The 20,224-nt window shown below is 38.8% G+C and overlaps 1 protein-coding gene across 2 annotated transcripts in view; it reads left to right on the top strand.

Moving 5' to 3' along the window:
• LOC126281414 (BTB/POZ domain-containing protein 2-like) overlaps positions 1–20,224 on the top strand; it is a 74,492-nt gene that overhangs the window by 15,758 nt on the left and 38,510 nt on the right. For both annotated transcript variants that reach the window (XM_049980350.1, XM_049980351.1), the window contains exons 3-4: positions 994–1,329; positions 13,333–13,492. In XM_049980350.1, coding sequence (XP_049836307.1) covers positions 994–1,329; positions 13,333–13,492 — 496 coding nt within the window. The remainder of the gene's footprint in view (positions 1–993; positions 1,330–13,332; positions 13,493–20,224) is intronic.

The raw sequence follows: 20,224 nt of genomic DNA, 5'->3' as shown, positions 1-20,224 counted from the left end.
CTATGAAGTTTCCTTTATCAATTTCTCTACAGTCATTGTTTTACCAACATTCTCAGAAAAGTGTCATTAAAGCCAGGGTGGACCTGTGCCATCTTTTGTTACATTGGTAGTATTTTGTATATATGGGTGAACAACAGTTGTGAATTTCTTGAGGGAAGTCGTTTACCTGTGTGGGCTATTGTTTTATTTTTAAGTAACCACTTTATTTCATAAGGCAACAGTTAGGATTTACTAAATCACAACTGTACTTAGAAAAATGGTAGATGATGAGTATGTAGCCATATTTTCACATTAATGTGTAATTTGAATGTAAAATGACTCATTCCATGTAATTTTGCTAATTATACAAATGAAACATACTGTATGAAACTGACTAGCCAACACTTACATGGATTTTATAACTACACTACACTGTGTTACATTACATTACACTAACATATTTTAATGTGTTGAATGCTGGCACAGTCACAAAACCTATATAAGGGTTGCACTTTACTTATGGATTCCATGACTAATATATTAGTTTGATAATGTCCAAGTTGGAAAAATTAGCTAATCATTAAATTATGAAATAAAGTGGTTGTTTCAAAATAAAACAGCAGCCTATACAGGAAAATGATGTCCCTCAAGAAATTTAATTAATTCACTTGATATGTAGTGACTGCTTACAGCTTCATTTACTCCAGAAGCGTTTTTATTTATTTTGAAGTAAAGCACTTCAAATCTTATTCATCATATTATTACAGAATAGTTTTGCTTAATAGTCTGTATCACTTAAAGGTATCAGTTCAACCATGTGACAAATGAAACTTACATGAAAAACATTTTTCCATGCTTAGTAATTTACTATCATAATGTGCATCTGAGCTGACTGAACTTCCCTATACCAAATTTCATGGAAAACTAAAATATAAGCTTTTATTAGCAAAAGATTATGATCTTTTGTCAGCTGCTTATATTTCTAAAGTAAACCTAGTGTTTTATTTTTTGTAGGTTCCTGTACTCAGATGAAGTGCAAATTGGACCTGAAACTGTTATGACCACTCTTTATACTGCCAAGAAGTATGCTGTACCTGCACTCGAACGCCACTGTGTTGACTTCTTGAAACGGAATTTAGGTAGTGATAATGCATTTATGTTACTCACTCAAGCACGCCTCTTTGATGAACCACAGTTGACTGCTCTCTGCTTAGAGATGATTGACAAAAATACAGCAGAGGCTTTAGCCGCTGATGGTTTTACAGATATTGATCTTGATACACTCAGTGTTGTTCTCGAAAGAGACACACTTCGCATTCGGGAAGCTAAACTGTTCCAACATGTAGTCAGGTACGTGAAACATGTTTTCTGTTCAGTTTTTTACAGCTGGTTTGCACTGTATTAGTACCTATCAACTGCTTTATTTTTTACAGTTTTTTTTTTTTATATTTTCTGTCAAAGTAGAAAGGTGGAATGGGCCAGATTATTCCAAATGTGGGAAAATTAGGGACCGTATGCTCAGAACCTTACACACTATTTGGAACGTGAGATTTTCCTTTGTAAATAGTTTCTCTATCCTCTCTTCGCCCACCTCCCTTCTCTTTTCTTTGACATACGCAAATGGGTTACTTAAAAAAAATTAATATCTGGATACTGACTGGTAATACAAGGTTGTAGATACTACAGTTTTAACAATTTTCAAGTAGGTGGTCTTGCATCATAGTTTACATTTTTTGCAAATAATTTGCTATTTTCAGCACTGCTTTCTTTTGCTTTTGCATTCTGTAGAAGTGACTGTAATACAGTAACAATATTTTGAAAATAATGATGTAATGAGTTATTCTATTTTTGAATATTTTATATTGTAAAAAATTAAAGAAAGTGCATTTTTAAATACAAGCATTTTATTTTTTTGCACTTAGGATGAGCTTCATATCATTTCTTAACACAAAGTTGTATTGTTTGGGTTGTGGATGTTGAAAAACATTTCTTTAATACACTAAGCAAAACCTCATTGCTGTCATTGATATTGTATCTTTAAGAGCCATGAGAAGCATACTGTCAGTTATGGATTATACGTGTTGCAGACAGTGCATCTGTGTTCACATTACGACAGTTTTAAATTTTACAGTTCTACTAGTTACTTGTTGCACACCATCTTCAGTGGATGATGTCATATTAAACACCTTCCAGCCATCAAATTTCAACCTTATTTTATTAGGCAACCAGTTTTTGTACTTTATTACACCATCTTCAGGCCCCTGACTGATATGTAGGAATAATCTACCTCACTTGTGATTGAAGTAGGGGCCAGCAATATTGGTATTAGTAGATATATACTTGCTGCAGTGACCACTTCAAACATCACCCACTGAGTCGCCACATTACATACTTTGTTGCATATAAACAACAAATAAGTATACATAATAGAATATTAACTAAGAACACAAGAGTTCTTTTTGTCTAAATGGAAATCACCATATTTTCATCCAAATACAAAAAAACCTCCACCCAAGGGGGAAAAAACTAAAGCAGTGCTACAAATGTACAGTGTAAAGTGACCACTCTACAAAATAGATACTTCCTCTTGTTTAAAGTGAGCACAGGTCTTCCATCCAATGCAACTTCACTTTAGACTATTTACAAATAAATTCACATCACTCTGCTGGTGAGGCCCTCTAACATTTTCCATGCCAAGACAGACTGTATACACATGAAGTACTTGTCGTATAGTTTTTTTTTTTTGAAGAATTGGAAATTGAAAACATAGTTTGGTGACCTCAGAATCCTTACCATTTGTTCATTATATCAATTAAAACTGCATTTGTGCCTCAGACTGAATATTGTGTGCATTAGTACAGTACCTTTGAACCTCTTAATGGATAGTGGTTTTGAAAAAAAGGTTCAGGGTTCCCTGAGTTCATCTTAAGAGTATACAGCAAAAATTTTGACGATTTGCCATGAATATAAATCAAAAATGTAGCTATATCAGCAATTTTTTGTGATTTTCTTAGAAACTGCCCTTGAACAAAAGGTGCCTGAGGGCCGACTTAGACCATACCCAACACAGAAGAACCAACTGATTTGCTCAGTTTGCCTGGAGCAAGTGTGTAATGTTTAAATTTTGATCCTGTACTTAGGGTAGCTGCAGTATGCCCATTCTTCCAGTCAGTATGCAAATAGTCACAAGGCTAAGGGCTGTCAAATACTCTTGATCCCTTATATCTGTGACCAATAGAAGCCAAGATATGACCCCCTGAAAAATTTTGCTTGGCTTTTTGGAACATAATGGTACCATGCACTGTTTGCATGGACTGATTTAATAATAGAAGTGGCTTTAGCACAACTATCTTCATTTATTTGTTCCAAATGACACATTTTACCTTCTGGGTAATGAATGTGAAATATTATTGTTACTCCATTTCATTGCCAACACATTGATATTACCTCTTTAGATGATTTCATGTTTTTTCTTGTTAGTTAACTAAATCTTTGAAGATTGATCTCCTTAATTTGCTTACAGTACCCACAGCTTAGATCCCGTCTTGAGCTCTGTGCTTGAAGAAATGTGAAGTTGGCTGAAATCTGGTGGGCTTTTTTTTTAATTAATTATTTTTTTTCTGAATGCTCCATGTGTGTACTGTCGTTCATAATGTCCATCAAGTAAAAAAAATATTTTGGTGGTCAGACATGTCACCATCATCAGATGAGCTGATGATGAGCTCCTGGGGGCATGCAGCCGATGTATATCCCCTCCCACTGCGAGCCATTCCCTATGTTGTCCATGCCAAGAATGCTTGTTGGCAACTGTGGAGGCGATCGATCCAGTGCCTGAGGTAGTGTAGGTGTAGTTACTCTGTCCACCCTGGCCACCAGATCATTGTGTTTGCCGAATTACTTCTTAATTGGATGCAGTGCTGGCGCCCAAGACTTGTTGAGATTATAGCCACAGTCCCAGTTGATGAGATTGGCCCTGGTGCGAATTTTGATGGCTTGTCTACCAACACTGCCCCAGTATTTCAAAGTATGTGCTAAAATCATGGTACATTCGCATTCCATCACGTTTCTTGGGGAAACAGTTCTCTGCAGCTGGTGGCTTGTTGGGGTACATTAGTTGAGTGTGCTGCTGGTATTTTTGGCATTGATCTTCAATGGTGATCACTGTCTGTTCAATGTATCTCTTGGCACATTGGCTTGGAATCTAATATACCCTTGCCTTCCACAAACAGAGGTCATCTTTAACGCTGTCCGATAATGCATTTTTCCAAATAGTGCACAAATGTACTGTGTATAAAGGCAGTGGCTACCTCTTTCTCTGTGACGCATTTTTCCAAATAGTGCACAAATGTACTGTGTATAAAGGCAGTGGCTACCTCTTTCTCTGTGACTTCTTCCATCTCCATAGTGATGGAATGGAGAGCATGCCTAATCTGCCATACTGAGTACCGTATTTACTCGAATCTAAGCCTGCGGCTTAGAATAGAGTGCAAAGCAAGAGGAAGTTCTGAAAAATGTTGGTAGGTGCCGCCACAACTAACTGCTGTCGTCGAATATATGTAGCGTTACACAGGCATTTTATAGGCACAAAGATAAATAGTGGCACCAAAACCTCTGCATCAGTAAAGAAAGTTAAAGAAAAGTTGGAATACGAGCTTTTTTCTCTGCCCCGAGTTTCGACCACTGCATTTTCATACATTATCCAACAAAGTAAATACAAATTCTGTATTGTTCATCTTCGGATGTAGCAGAATTTCAATGTACTACGAAAATCCGACTGGGATGTTTGTCAATATGGCCAAATCTACGTTCTGAATTTTTTCATACCTGTGAGAAGAGATGGTTGCTAATAGGAACCTGATGAAATGTGAATCACATGCAGTATTCTCTTCACCATAAGAATAATACGAATATAAACATCTTGCCATGTATTCTTTCGTGTTTGCTGCTATCTCATTTAAACTACGAAACTACAGTGAGACAACAGCAAACGTGGTAGAATGTACATATCATATCATGTTTATATTCGTATTATTCTTATGCCTAATACTGATACAGACAGAAATGAAGCACGGCAACTGACTGGATTTTTAAATCTAAGATGACTCATTTCTGTGCAGAATTTGATGTACTAAGGAAGCGGCCACAAAAATTTTCAAATGGAGAAAAAGTTTCCCCTAACTCTCGTTCAGAACACGTTCTATCATGCGCAGTCTATTATTTGGTTCTTGTTGATCATTATCAAAGAAAGCGGCAGTATAAGTAACAAAAAATCGCAGTCTCTTCCCATTGTTTTGCAAATGAGCCGATTCCTCTCTCTTTTTTTTTTTAATTGTAAGCGATGGTAGTGCGCACAAAAGCAAGCCGTAAATATGCACTATCAGAATGTGACAAACAATGCATGACACAGTACAGTAATGCATTTTCAGCTTAGAGTGACATAAACACCTATAACAAAGAAAACGACACTTATCAGATCAAAGCAAAATAAGCAATCGATTCAAACCAGACGAAGCACGTGAAAAAAGAAGGGTACCCATATAAATACGGACAGAGCGCCTGACGCATAGCAATGGCTACCTGGTAAAGCTTAACTGCTAAGCTTACGACTTGAACCAAACTACTGTAGCTGTATCGTCAATCATTCGACCTAAATTGTGTCTCATATTACAATGGATCGACTTTATTTCAATTTGGAGGTGCGGCCTAAAACTTTTCTCTCCCCTTGAATTTCGAGTCTCAAATTTCAGGTGCGGCTTAGATTCGGGAATTTTGTTTTGTTTATTTCAAGTCTCATTTTTCAGGTGCGGCTTAGATCGAGTGCGGTTTAGATTCGAGTAAATACGGTAACCATTCTTATTCTTCTTCTTCTCCTCTCTCTCTCTCTCTCTCTCTCTCTCTCTCTCTCTCTCTCTCTCTCTCTCTCTCTCTCTCTCTCTCTCTCTTTTTACCAATTTTCTGAGGTGTTCCACTTCCTGGGGCAGACACTCTGCATCAGAGATGGTGTACACTCTGTGTAGAATGCCAGTCTTCTGTGTGAGATTGTGACAGTTGTTTGCCTGCAAATACAGGCCAGTTTTCTTCCAATATACACTGTGGCCTAGGTTGCCATCAGCTCCTCCCTTGACCATAACATTCGTGGATGGTAATCTTCCTTCTGCTTCAGTCTCTCTTGTGAATTTGATGTTGGGATGTGTGGTGTTTAGATGTGCAAAAAATTCAAGAAGTTTGTCTCATCCATGGGGCCAGATGACATATGTCATCCACATAAAGGAAAAAAGCAGTGGGTGGATTTCCATTTGGATGACATCAGGGTTTCTTCTTCGTGCACAATCACAGTTGAGAGAGGGCTGCCCATTACGCTGTTTGTTCATAGTATTTTACAGCAAATAGAAAATACATGGAGGTTAGCACATGCTTGAATGGGCTGGTGTCTTCCTGTCAAATTTCCGGCCAATGAATTGTAGTGACTCTTATTGAGGCATCATGGTGAATAATGAAATGACATTAAAGCTCACCAGGATATCTTCGAGTCCTTCAGCTTAAAGTTTGAGGTGATTCACAAAATCAACAGGGTTGCAGATGAGATGTGGCCATTTACCCACAAGAGGGCTTAGTATTTCTGTTGGGTGTTTTGCCAAGAAATATGTGGAAGCTCTGATGTTGCTGACATTGGGGCATAATAGTACTCCATCTTTGTGGATCTTAGGGAGTCCATAAAATCGTGGTGGAATCGCTTCTTTGGGTAACAAGTGCTTAATGATCTTCTCTGATAAATCCAAGTTCATGAGACGTGCTCACGTTCTGTTCTCCATCTTCTTGGTGATGTCAGCACTTAACTTTCCGTAAGAGTCATTTAGTAGGTACTGGATCCTCTCAGTGTAGTCCTTGTGGAAGAGAACATCAGTAGCATTGTCTTTGTCGAAAGTTCTGACAACAAACTCGGGTCCCTCTCTTAGCAGTAATGTTTGACTTTGTAGGCCTAGTTCTCATCAGAACATGACAAGTTTCACAACACACCTCTTTGGCAGCTTTAGGTGGTAGTTGTGCTGCAATCTTCTCAGCTACATTGGTGATATCTGTGATGGCTGGGAAGTCTCCTCCCCGGAACACAGAGTAAATGCACCTATACTACTACAGAGGGACAAACATCATCTCTGCAGCTGCTGATTTGTGTCCTCCGGTTTGGATTTTGTAGGGAATGGCTTGTGGATGGAGGGGTTCTAAGTCTGCTGTGTGCCCGGATGAGCTCATTTCATCAGTGTACATGTTGATGTCTGATTGCATAAATATTGTCCCCACTGAGCACTATAGATTGGCAGTATGCTTGTGGACTGTTTGATCAAAAAATATGCAGGGAGAAACTGAAGAATCAGTATGAAGGATCAGTATGACTTTGTTCAGCAGTTTATGGGCAGATACCAGCCTCACAACAATTTATCAGGCATTGTTTGAGAACCTCCTTTGACTCGTGCCTCAAAATTTATTACATAGCCACTACTTAGTCCAGTACAGTGTGCAGCCTTATCATGTTTATGTGGTCTTTCATGTACACAAAATCTTACATGGTCATCCATGGACATATTTCTTCATTTATTGTATTTTCAGAAGGATGGTATGTCAAAATACACTTCTCTATGAGACTGTTGTAACGGGTGTAATCTCCCCTCTTCCTTCCTTCCTTCCTTCCTTCCTTCCTTCCCTCCTCCTTCCTGCTATTGTCCACATTAAGCAATGTCCAGTCCAAGCCATTAATAAGCATAGTCTTTTATGAAGATTTGAGAGGAGTCAAGACTACAGTAAAATTTCATGTTAACTTAGCTTGTTTTGTTGACCTAGGGGTCTGATTCTTGAAGCTGAAAATCTAACATCAGGTCCTCATGGTTGGTTTGAACTAAATAAATTGGAAGATCGTTGCTGTGAAATTTTTTATGTAGATTTTCCATTGATTTTCTCACATTTTAGTATATTTTACAGTATTTTGATCTTTCACATTAACTAAGCTGAAATTACATTCTTCACATCTATTACACAAAAGTACATCTGATCACACCAGAGGCAAGCTTAAGACTCTCACACTTCACAGAAATATCAATATTCCAGAGGGTTTTCAATTTTTCTTAACAAATGAATTCCTACTAGTTTTCATTATATTATTAATTTCAATTATTATTTCATAAATGAATCCATAAATAAACATAATAAACAGTACAGGATTGTGTAATAGAAGTTTTAAGTGTGCATATAATTTGTAATTCCCGATATTTAAAAAAAAAATGAACTGTACATTCAGAACTAGTACTTATCGATTACAACATTGAAACTAAAATATTTTATAAAGTAATTCCTTTTCATAAATTTTAGCCATCAGGTGGCTTGCAGAGTATGGATGTGGATGTAGATGTGTAAAATTATATGAAAGTTTTCAGAAAAACAATTGAGCTAATATTGACCTGTCCAAAATTTGAAAAGTAACATTGATATCGACAACTACTATTGAGGAAAAGTAATGCTAGAGGAGCATGTCCCATTACACATGGAACACTTTGAAAAATGGATGAAACTTTACACCTGTTCTTTTTTTGTCTAAAAAGTCAAGATCAGATTATCGTGGTATAGTTCAAACACCTCTTATCTACTGAACAGAAATTACTCGTCATGGGATTAGTGCTCCAGTGATCATCAGTTACTGTCCTACTTGGGATGGGTCAAAAATTATTTCCAAGAGACTTCAAATACTGACTCCATGTACTCAATGATTATTGAGATTTTAATTTGTTTTACTATTTTTGTTGGTTATTATTTGTGACACACACAGCTTTATTTGAGCTGTCTTTTCTTTAATGTCTTAATTTGTTTAGAAAAAACTTTTATGTAAATCAGCACTGAACTAATGAATTGATGCTTGTGAAAATATCTCTCTGCTTTATGTTGATGAGCTGAAGATCCAACTCATAAACCCCAAATGTCAGGTTCCGCAACTAGAGTGACAGACTGTGCATATTATAACAATGAAAATAATCAATTTTTGACAATATAATTGGATAGATAAAAAACCTACTCACCAAGTGGTGGTAAGACATCACACACACAAAAATATTTTACTTACACAAGGTTTTGGAGCCAGTGGCTCCTTCTTCCAGCATAAGGGTTGAAGAGGGGTGAAGAGAGATTTAAGAAAAGGTGTAGAGTTTGGAAAAGTCATCCTAAACCCCGGATCATGGGAGACTTTACTGCATGGAATGAGAAGGAAAGCCTTATCTACAACAATTAGTCTTTCCTTCTTCTCCCGTCCGGTAAGTCTCCCATGACCTGGGGTTCTGGGTGATTTTTCTGAACTCTACCCCTTTTCCTAAAACTCTCCAGTTCTTTCCCTTCACCCTTCTTCCTTCCCCTTCAGCTCTTCTGCCAGGAGGGGGGCCACTGGCTCCAAAACCTTGCGTAAGTAAAACCTTTTTTATGTGTGTGTTGTCCTGCCACCACTTGGTGAGTAGATATTTTTATGTATCCAATTACAGTAGACTGTGCATATTGATATCTGTGATCTGTACTTATAATATTTGTGTTGTTCAATAGGAACTGTACTTCTGCTGAAAGCGAGGTGAAACTAATCGTGTATTTTATGAAGACATGGAGCTCTAAACCGCGAGTAATGAAACATAGTCAGATTAAATTGGGAAATCCTAAGTGAATTAGATCGGGATGCAACACTTAAATTAGTAGATGAATTTTGCTATTAGGGGAGCAAAATAATTGACAATAGCTAAAGTAGAGAAGATTTAAAATGCAGACATTTAGTTGCAAAAAAAGCTTTTAAAAAAGGAATAGGTTAACATTGAATATAAATTTAAACATTCCGGAATCTTTTATGGAAGTATTTGTCTGCACATCTGTGCAGTTTTAATGATTAATATAACTATTGTACCCCTGCAGTTATTTGCTTATGACGGTTAAGTTATTTATCTGAACAGTGTTTCACGCGAGTGCTCATTTAGTATATAAACCTGCGAAGTGTGTCTCTGATCTGTGGAGTGAGTGGAACAAGGAATGTGGAAGGGATGGAGGAAATTGAAGTATCATGCTGGGGAGGCAGTGTCAGCAAGGAAAGAGACTGGAATGGGACATTGGTATTTCTACCCAGTCACAAAATGTGGGGGAAGTTGGGTATGGCACTTGAAGTAGAGGAATGGGTTGGGAAGGGAGGTAGGGAAAGGTGGAACAGAGGACAGGATAGATTTCAGAGGGAATAGTGTGAATGAGTTAATCAAGTGACTTGGGAGGCAAGGTGACTGGGCTGGAGTTGGATGTAAGACGTGTCTCCCTCTTCACTCCTTTAAACGGTAATACTTTCCTTTCCGCTGTCTGCATAGTCTTGTCCTGTTGTGTCGTCCTGCTCCCACCAAACCCACTATTTTACATTGTGTTCCTTTCCTTTCCCATTGTTTCCCTTGCTGCCTCTGCCACTCAGCTGTAAGCTAAAGAGTAGGTGTGTGGAAGAGGGATGTTGTGGATGCTGTAGTTAGTGCTAGAGCTTAAACTTAATAAAACATTGTCATGTTGCTCTGGTGGTATCATCTGATAATGGTGCAGTTGGAAGATAGTCATCAATTGCCTTGGAAATGGTGATTTCGTTTGCAAGTGTGATACTGACAGCAGAGTGACAATGATTGACAGCAGCTATTTGTGGTCATGGCAGCCAGCATCAATAACCTCATTATTACCCGCTGCTATCCTGGCATACTGTGGTTTACAGAATTATTTTAGGTGCATTTTTTGTAGTAACTGCAGTTTTTTATTAACAACAACACAGAAGTGAGCTGAGCACAGTACTACACAAGCAACAGAGAACATTAATTGCAGAATACAAGTCCAAGATCATGTGCTCTGTCATCCTATAATGACAGGTAACTAACTTCCCCAGTCTGTGAGATGACCTTTCACTTAGCACAGCTGTTGCACAAGAATGAAGCCTGCACTGCCGGTGTGCCACCGGGAACACTCATCATGTGAGGCAGGCACCCTCGTATTGTTGTTTTACGTGCAGCACCACATATGAGTCGTATGGTCAAGATGTCTGTGGGCTGATCCTTGGGGGTGGGTGGGAGGGGGAGAGAGAGAGAGAGAGAGAGAGAGAGAGAGAGAGAGAGAGAGAGAGAGAGAGCGCATAGTAGCACAATGTCTCCAACTTGTTGAAGGTTAACAGCATTCTCCCATTTAAAGTACACATATATTGTTCTATTGACAGCACACTTGAACACAGGATTTGTACTTTTCTTCATGAATTCTGTAGAGACTCTCCCATAGTGTCATGAGACTAGCACCTTGAAGGGAAATTATGAAGGGGTTCCCAGCTTATGCCCAACAGAATTGAAGTAATTCTTAGTACACTGCCTGAAAAAGGCTGTAATCTGGATGGAAAGCCAACTTTGCATACAGTTTTCATGTGTCACATTGTTAGGATCCTAAATCTTCGCGGTGGTCTTGCGGTTCTAGGCGCGCAGTCCGGAACCATGTGACTGCTACGGTCGCAGGTTCGAATCCTGCCTCGGGCATGGATATGTGTGACGTCTTTAGGTTAGTTAGGTTTAAGTAGTTCTAAGTTCTAGGGGACTAATGACCACAGCAGTTGAGTCCCATAGTACTCAGAGCCACTTGAACCATTTTTTTTAAATCATCGCGCATAAAGATATTTGTTTTTAGTCAAACCTGTCATTATCTACTTTATTAAATTATCAGTCATGGGAATATGAATATTTTAATTAATGCCGTTGAGAGAGGTGGTGGCGGCATTGTAATGCACCCAGTGGTCTTGTTATAACATGCAATCAAAGAGAGAGGTGATGTAACTAAATAGCCTTTGTAATGATTCAGTTGAGCTATAATATTTGTGCACTGGTTTGGAGGGATAACACAGAGTACTAAATTGTAAGAAAATGCAAATGAACAGGGACATACATGGATCAGAAAAACATTGTGATTGACAGGTAGTTGTTAACAAAAGAGCTACTGTAACAATGACCAACCAGATAATGAGATGGTCACATCTTTAGTTTTGGTTGCCATTGTCAGATCACTATGCAGACAATAATTACAACCATCAGCATAACCCTTGTGATTTGTTTTCATTATGCTTTGTTTCATTATGCTGATTTATTATTATACACAAAGAATGTTTAAAATTACAGTAAAAAGTACCAAAGTGTTAAGGTTCTATGGCCCTGCAATGGGACCTCAGTACTGTGCAGGTTAACTAAAAACATACAAAGGAATTTATTAATTATTTATGTATTTATCTGCCTTTACTCATCCAGCCATCATTTCACAATGATTCAGGGATTAGCAATGAAAGGGCATAATTACAATACCCTGTCACATTTCAATACATGATCACGGTTTACTGCTTTCTCTGAGACCTCTAAGTAAACTTCAGTTGTGTAGTGTGCATTGGTTATGAAGAATGTTTTAGCTGCCTTTGTTAACAGATGTATCTTTTTCATTCCCTTTGGATGTTTGTTCATAATTTTGTTCTACGATAGAAAATGCTGTTTAGAGTTTTTTTTAGGTAAGTCCACACTGTCTCTTGTTCAACAATTATATATAGAACTATTAGTTAAATAATTGGTAAGATTTTTTCTGCTGTGCGCCACAGACTGGAGGGTGCAATAACTTGGTGCAACAAGGCTGCCCAATTTTTTAAACAGCTATTTACAATGAGTTCAGGAACAACTTCTAGTTATTATTCATATGGCTCTTTTACACAGTTCTAAAACTTTGTCCATGTTTTGCACCTTTGAACTCCAAAAAAGAATCCCATAACTGAGGGTTGAGTGTACATAGGCTTAGTATGTTAAAAGATATTGGCTGTTGCAAACGGGTTCTAAGACCCTGAGAGCATAACATACTGATAACGTTCTTTTTGCCAGTATCTTTGTATTCTCATCCCATGTTAGTTGACAAGTTCATTCTTGAAACTTCAAGTTTGTTAAACAGTTTATAATTTTTTCATATATCCTTAAAGTGACAAAGTTGTTTTTCTCTCCTTATGCTGAAGTGCATACTGTTTGTTTTTTCTTTTATGTTCAATATTAATTTGTTAATCGAATTACATGTTCGAAGGTTTCATTTACTTTCTGTAATAGGTGTTACGATATGTTGTTATGTTTTCATTGAAGCTTCATTTCCATAAAAGATAGTATACCTGTAAGATGCGGGGTGGAGGGAGGGGGGATGAATTGTTTATGTATTTTCAGCTTATGTACTCGGTGTTGCTAACCTTTATATGTAATGTGTCATAATGTAGATGCTTATAATTCTACTCTCCAAGTTTGAAATTAACCGTTACTTAAAATGTGACAGGTGGTCTGAATGTGAATGCGCGAGACAACAGCTGCCTATCACCCCAGAAAATCAGCGATCTGTACTTGGCCGTGCTCTGTCATTGGTACGCTTTCCTCTTATGACTGTGGAAGAGTTTGCCATTGGGGCTGCACAGTCAGGATTGCTTACTGACAGAGAGGTAAGTGGAGTAGTTTAATTTTGTTCTGTTTTGCCCTGATACATATTCATAGGCTATTTGTTTAACTTCGGGCTCATTACCTGATAAATAATGTGAAAACCCCCCATGAACCATTGACCTTGCTGTTGGTGGGAAGGCTTCCATGCCTCAGCTATACAGATAGCTGTACCATAGGAGCAACCACAATTGAGGTGTATCTTTTGAGGGGCCAAACAAACGTGAGGTACCTGAAGAGGGGCAGCAGCCTTTTCAGTAGTTGAAAGGGTAACAGTCTGGATGATTGATCTTGCCTTGTAACATCAACCAAAACGGCCTTGCTGTAGTGCTATTCTGAATGGCTGAAAGCAAGGGGGAACTATAGCTATAATTTTTTCTGAGGGTATGCAGCTTTACTGTATCATTAAGTGATGATGGTGTCCTCTCCAGGAAAATATTCTGGAGGTAAAATAGTTCCCCATTCGGATCTCCAGGCAGGGACTACTCAGGAGGACACCGTTATCAGGAGAAAGAAAACTGGTGTTCTATGCATCGGAACATGGAATGTCAGATCCCTTAATTGGTCAGGTAGGTTAGAAAATTTAAAAAGGGAAATGGATAGGTTACAGTTACATATAGTGGGAATTAGTGAATTAAGTGGCAGGAGGAACAAGATTTCTGGTCAGGTGAATACAGGATTATAAATACAAAATCAAATAGGACAAGGAATTATTCAGATAGTTCAGGGAGACAAAAATTTAATAGTCATGGGGGACTGGAATTCGATAGCAGGGAAAGGAAGAGAAGAAAAAGTAATTGGTGAATATGAACTGGGGATAAGGAATAAAAGAGGACTGCCTGTTAGAATTTTGGACAGAGCATAATCTAATCATAGATAACACTTGGTTTAAGAAGAAGGTTGTATGTGTGGAAGGGGCCTGGAGACACTGGAAGGTTTCAGATAGATTATATAATGGTAAGACAGAGATTTAGGAAACATGTTTTAAATTGTAAGACATTTCCAGGGGCAGATGTGGACTATGACCACAATTTGTTTGGTTATTAAATGTAGATTAAAACTGAAGAAAGTGCAAAAAGGTAGGAATTTAAAGAGATGGGACCAGGATAAACTGAAAGAACCAGAGGTTGTAGAGAAAATATAAAAATTTAGTAAATGAAGCAGACAAACAGGAAACAAATGCCTCAAAACTAGGATCGACAGAAAGTGCGAAATAGCTAAGTAGGGGTGGGTAGAGGACAAATGTAAGGATGTAGAGGCTTGTCTCATGAGGGGTGAGATAGATAGTGCCTACAGGAAAATTAGAGTAACCTTTGGAGAAAAGAGAACCACTTGCATGAATATCAAGAGCTCAGATGAAAACCCAGTTCTAAGCAAAGAAGGGAAAGCAGAAAGGTGGAAGGAGTATATAGAGGGTCTATACTAGGACAATATTAGGAAATGGAAGAGGATGTAGATGAAGATGAAATGGGAGATATGATACAACGTGAAGAGTTTGACTGAGCACTGAAACACGTAAGTCGAAACAAGGCCTCGGGAGTAGACAACATTCCATTAGAACTACTGACAGCCTTGGGAGAGCCAGGCCTAACAAAACTTTACCATCTAGTGAGCAAGATGTACGAGACAGGCGAAATACCCTCAGACTTAAAGAAGAATATAATAATTCCAATCCCAAAGAAAGCAGGTGTTGACAGATGTGAAAATTACCGAACCATCAGTTTAATAAGTCACAGCTGCAAAATACTAACGCGAATTCTTTACAGGCGAATGGAAAAACTGGTAGAAGCCGACCTCGTGGAAGATCAATTTGGATTCCGTAGAAATGTTGGAACATGTGAGCGATACTGAACCTATGACTTATCTTAGAAAATAGATTAAGGAAGGGCAAACCTAAGTTTCTAGCATTTGTAGACTTTGAGAAAGCTTTTGACAATGTTGACTGGAATACTCTCTTTCAAATTCTGAAGGTGACAGGGGTAAAATACAGGGAGTGAAAGGCTATTTTCAATTTGTACAGAAACCAGATGGCAGTTACAAGAGTCGAGGGGCATGAAAGGGTAGCAGTGGTTGAGAAGGGAGTGAGACAGGATTGTAGCCTATCACCAATACTATTCAATCTGCATATTGAGCAAGTATTAAAGCAAACAACTAAAATTTGGGGAAGGAATTAAAATCTGAGGAGAAGAAATAAAAACTTTAAGGTTTGCTGATGACATTGTAATTCTGTCAAAGACAGCAGAGGACATGGAAGAGCAGTTGAACGGAATGAACAGTGTCTCAAAAGGAGGATACAAGATGAACATGAACAAGAGTAAAATGAGGATAATTGAATGTAGTCAAATTGAATCAGGTGATGCTGAGGGTATTACATAGGAAATGAGGCACTTAAAGTAGTAAATGAGTTTTGCTATTTGGGGAACAAAATAACTCATGATGGTTGAAGTAGAGAGAGTATAAAATGTAGGCTGGCTATGGCAAGGAAAGCGGTTTCTGAAGAGAAATTTGTAAACATTGTGTATAGATTTAAAGGTCAAGAAGTCTCTCCTGAATGTATTTGGCATGTATCCATGTATGGAAGTGAAACATGGACAATAAATAGTTTACACACAATGAGCATTGAAGCTTTTGAAATGTGGTGCTAAGAAGATGGGTAGATCATGAAACTAATGAGGAGGTACTGAATAGAATTGGGGAGAAGAGGAATTTGTGGCACAACTTGACTGGAAGAAGGGATAGGTTGATAGGACACTTTCTGAGGCATCAGGGGATCACCAATTTAGTAGTGGAGGGAAGCCTGGAGGGTAAAAATCATAGAGGGTGACCAAGAGATTAATACAAAAAGCAGATTAAGAAGAATGTAGTTTGCAGTAATTACTCAAAGATAAAGAAGCTTGCACAGGATAGGGTAGGATGGATTGATGCATCAGACAAGTCTCTGGATTGAAGACCTTGACAACAGCAACAATGCGAAAACAAGTGTTAAATTTTATCATTTTATTTTTATGCGCATAGTTGTGGGCAGTGCACTTTCTTTCAGGAATCTAGGTTGAAAGTAATACTCCCCATCACATGTTTCTGCATTTAATAATAATAACTACTAAATATGTGCCATATGATGAACAGACAGTAAAAAAAAAAAAAAAAAAAAAAAATGCATTTCTGTAGTGGTATCATTCATTAATAAAATTACCTTCTACATGTTTTTAGAAATGTTTTCATTCTTTGCTGCTTGTGAGTCTCTTCAATTTCTGGTTGATAGCATCTTCAATGTCTTATTTATTATGAGTTGGCAGGTAGCTAATTATAATTGACTTTGGTCAGTTGCTGCCCTGTGGTAGAGTGGATAATGATCTATGACATTGAGCATATTCTAAAGTCTGGGACACATTATTTAATTATGAGTAAAAACATTGAGTGAGTGCTGTAAATATGGAGATAAAGTTAAAAAAAGGTTAAAAAAGGATACATCTTCTGTTTTTCATTCCAGCAAGTAGAGTGCAGTTTTGTATGGTGTCCAGATAAATTTCTTCTGACCATTGAAAGTTCTTGGCTTGTGAAATTTCTAATATTTGTGAATTTTTTTTTACTAGTGTTACAGTCTCCAAAATATTCTGATGTCTTCCTTTGAAGCTTTGCATGGTACACTTCTTTCAGAATATTATCATGGTAATCTATTTAAAGGCCAGTCTCTCTCTCTCTCTCTCTCTCTCTCTCTCTCTCTCTCTCTCTCTCTCTCTCTCTCTCTCTGTCATTAAGATCCTGTACCCCTTGGCAGTTACATGCTCTTTCTCAACACAGTCTCCATTAAGTTACAGACAATCGTGCTAACTATCTCGTATCCTCTAACCTCTGTCGACCCTCTTCTAACCAGTTTTTTGGAGTACATCATACCCACCACAGGACAGCTACTCGCAGTTCCATGACATCTGCGAAATTATGTCTGTTCCAATTTTCCTCATAGCCACAATCAGTAGTGACAGTCAGAAAGGGCCAATTCAGGAGAATACGACGAATGTGGCAGTATGGGGAAACCACTGTTCGTAGTGGCAGCAATTGTTCTCCACCTTGTATGGGGAAAAGCATTATCTTGATGCAGGAGCACTTCTTTCATCCATTTCCTTGGCAGTAACTTTTGAGCTGCACAGTGCAGCCTCCGAAGAGTCTCAACTTACACCATTCTGTTAATAGTGGTCCCTGTTTCCATCCTTGTTCCAAAAGGCTGTGGCTATGTGTTTTTGTATTGAAGGTGCTGTACAGAACTACTTTAGCCAATCCTGGCTGTACGCCTACAGTGCATTCATTGGCCTTTGCTCTCTGGCTCATAGTAGTGGGGCCAAATCTCATTGCCATTCTAGAGTTTGGATATGAAACCTTGTGGATCTTGATTGCACTATTGAAGGTCATTGCATACATCCTTGCATTGTTGTGTTTGTGATGCATTTGGGGATATGGAACACCTTTCTAAGTGTAAGTTTTTAATGTTCTGTCTAACTCTACATCAGTACTTCACAAGCCAGCTGACAGTGTGTGGCGGGGGTACTTCTGATGCCATTAAGTGGTTCCTCCCTTTCTGCCTGCGAAAGGCATGTGGGAAGATTAATTGTTCGTAAGATCCTGTTTTAGCTCTAATATCTCAAATTTTCTCATCACAGTCGTTTTGAGAGATGTAAGTGGGGGGAAGTAATATGTTGTCAGACTCTTCCCAGTGTTTTGAAATTTCGATAATAAACCCCTCTGCATTGGACAATGCTCTCTTGTAGCGTATGCGACTGGAGTTTGTACAGCATCTCTGTACCGACTGAATGATCCTGTGATGTAACGCGCTACTCTTCATTGTATCGCATTTTCTCTCTTCTATCAGTCCTATGTGGTATGAGTCCCAGATTGATGAATAACACTCAAGAATTGGTCAATTCTTGAGCACAAAACTGGTTCCATAATTTTACAGCTGATTGATGTCAGTGATATAGGCCTGTAATTATGCGAATCTGTCCTATGACCCTTCTTGAAAAAAAGGAATGACCTGTGATATTTTTTTCAGTCTCTAGGTTCCCTTCATTTCTCCTCTGTTCTGTGATAAACTGCAGATGTAAGAGGAGCATGTTCTTTCACATAATCTTTGTAGGATCATTCAGGTATCTCATCTAACCCTGATGCCTTTCTGCTACTGACCGATTGTAGTTGTTTTACTATTCTGTGTTCAATTATCTCAGTATCTGCCATTTTAAGATTTGTATGATGATTGAAAGGGTGGACCATATTACGATCTTCCACGGTGAAACAACTATGGATGATCGAATTCCGTATCCGGTCTTACCTCTGTTGTCTCTCATTTTGGTGCTTTTATGGTCACTGAGGGACTCAATAGATGATTTAGAACAATTTACTGATTTTATGTAAGACCAAAACCCTTTCAAAGTCATTGAAAAGATGTCTTGTTGCTCTCCGTATGCTCATTTTTGTGGTGCAGAAAGCTTCTGGAAAGTCCTGGGTCTGCCTCCAATCTTGTGAATGTGATATACCTCCCCCCTCCCCCCCCCTCCCTCCGCCATCTACCCTCCCGTCCCCGTCCCATCTTCCCATAAGCTCTTTTGTGGCTATGTGTGTGGTGCACAAAGGGTTCAAGTTGTTGCTACCTCTCTTCTCTCCCATGCTGCTTTCCCATCCCGATGTCCACTGCTTTCCATCCTAGCTCCTCCCCCTCCACCCCCTCTATCTCCTTTGGTGTTTCCCTGTATGACAACCCAGCCATTCCTTTATGCTCTTGTCATGCTTATTCACTCTCCCTTTTATTTTTTTGTTTTGTCTTTTTCAGGTTGCCCTTGGTGTTTGACGCCCCCCCTTTTTTTTTCTAAATTGTTTCGATAGTGTGAGCCACTTGGGGAAGAACTCTCTCCCTAGCATCTCCAGTGTTGGTTGCTCCCCCAGCCAGGGCAAGTACCACGATGCCAGGTACCCCTGGCTGGGACTGGGTGGCACCCATGGGGTGACTCCTGATCAGAGGGGTTGTACCAGGCCACATGCTCTGCACATGTAGCATGTTAAGCTCCACACTTCCGCCCACTTGTCTCGGTCCATCTCATCAGAAAGGACCAGTTCTCTGCCTGGCCCTACTCTTGGTTCCTCTGCCTTCTCATCACTGGCCATCCCCTAGGAGGAAGGCCAGGTCTTCCAGATCGGGGTTAAATGCTTTTCCCCTTACCTGGTTTGTTTCAGGACAGATGGGAAAACTTTCACCACTATTAAACTCCTCTCTTTGTCGAACACACAGAAGATAAGTTTGGTGAAGCTGATTAAATGAGGTTCTGCCAGTCAGTCAGCCTCTCTTTGTGTTTGTGGGCACTTAAGACATCCTGGTGGTCATCACTCCTCACTAGTCCTTAAATATTATCCAGGTTATTATCTTCCATGCGTATCTCGTCCTTCAGTCTGGTTAGGAACCAAGGACCAATCTGGCACTGCACAACATTCATTTCATCTGGTGAGTCCAAAGTTTCTAAGGACAATTGTGTTGATACTGACCTTTTCATTCTGACTTTTGAGGGGGATACCATCTGAAAGAAATAGAGTTTATGGTTTAACATTGTGATGTGAAACCCTTTATCCACCTCAATACACTGTTACCAGCATATCTGTTTTGGTCACACGTCTTCACAGTGTGATAAGGCAATTGTGGGTGCACTCTCCACATGGAGAGCCTCACACCCCACCTTCCAAATGCATGAACTGATCTG

The sequence above is a fragment of the Schistocerca gregaria genome, chromosome 7, assembly GCF_023897955.1.
Source record: "Schistocerca gregaria isolate iqSchGreg1 chromosome 7, iqSchGreg1.2, whole genome shotgun sequence".
Lineage (NCBI taxonomy): Eukaryota > Metazoa > Arthropoda > Insecta > Orthoptera > Acrididae > Schistocerca > Schistocerca gregaria.
Note: the sequence above shows the minus strand (reverse complement) of the source record. Positions and strands in the feature narration are given on the sequence as shown.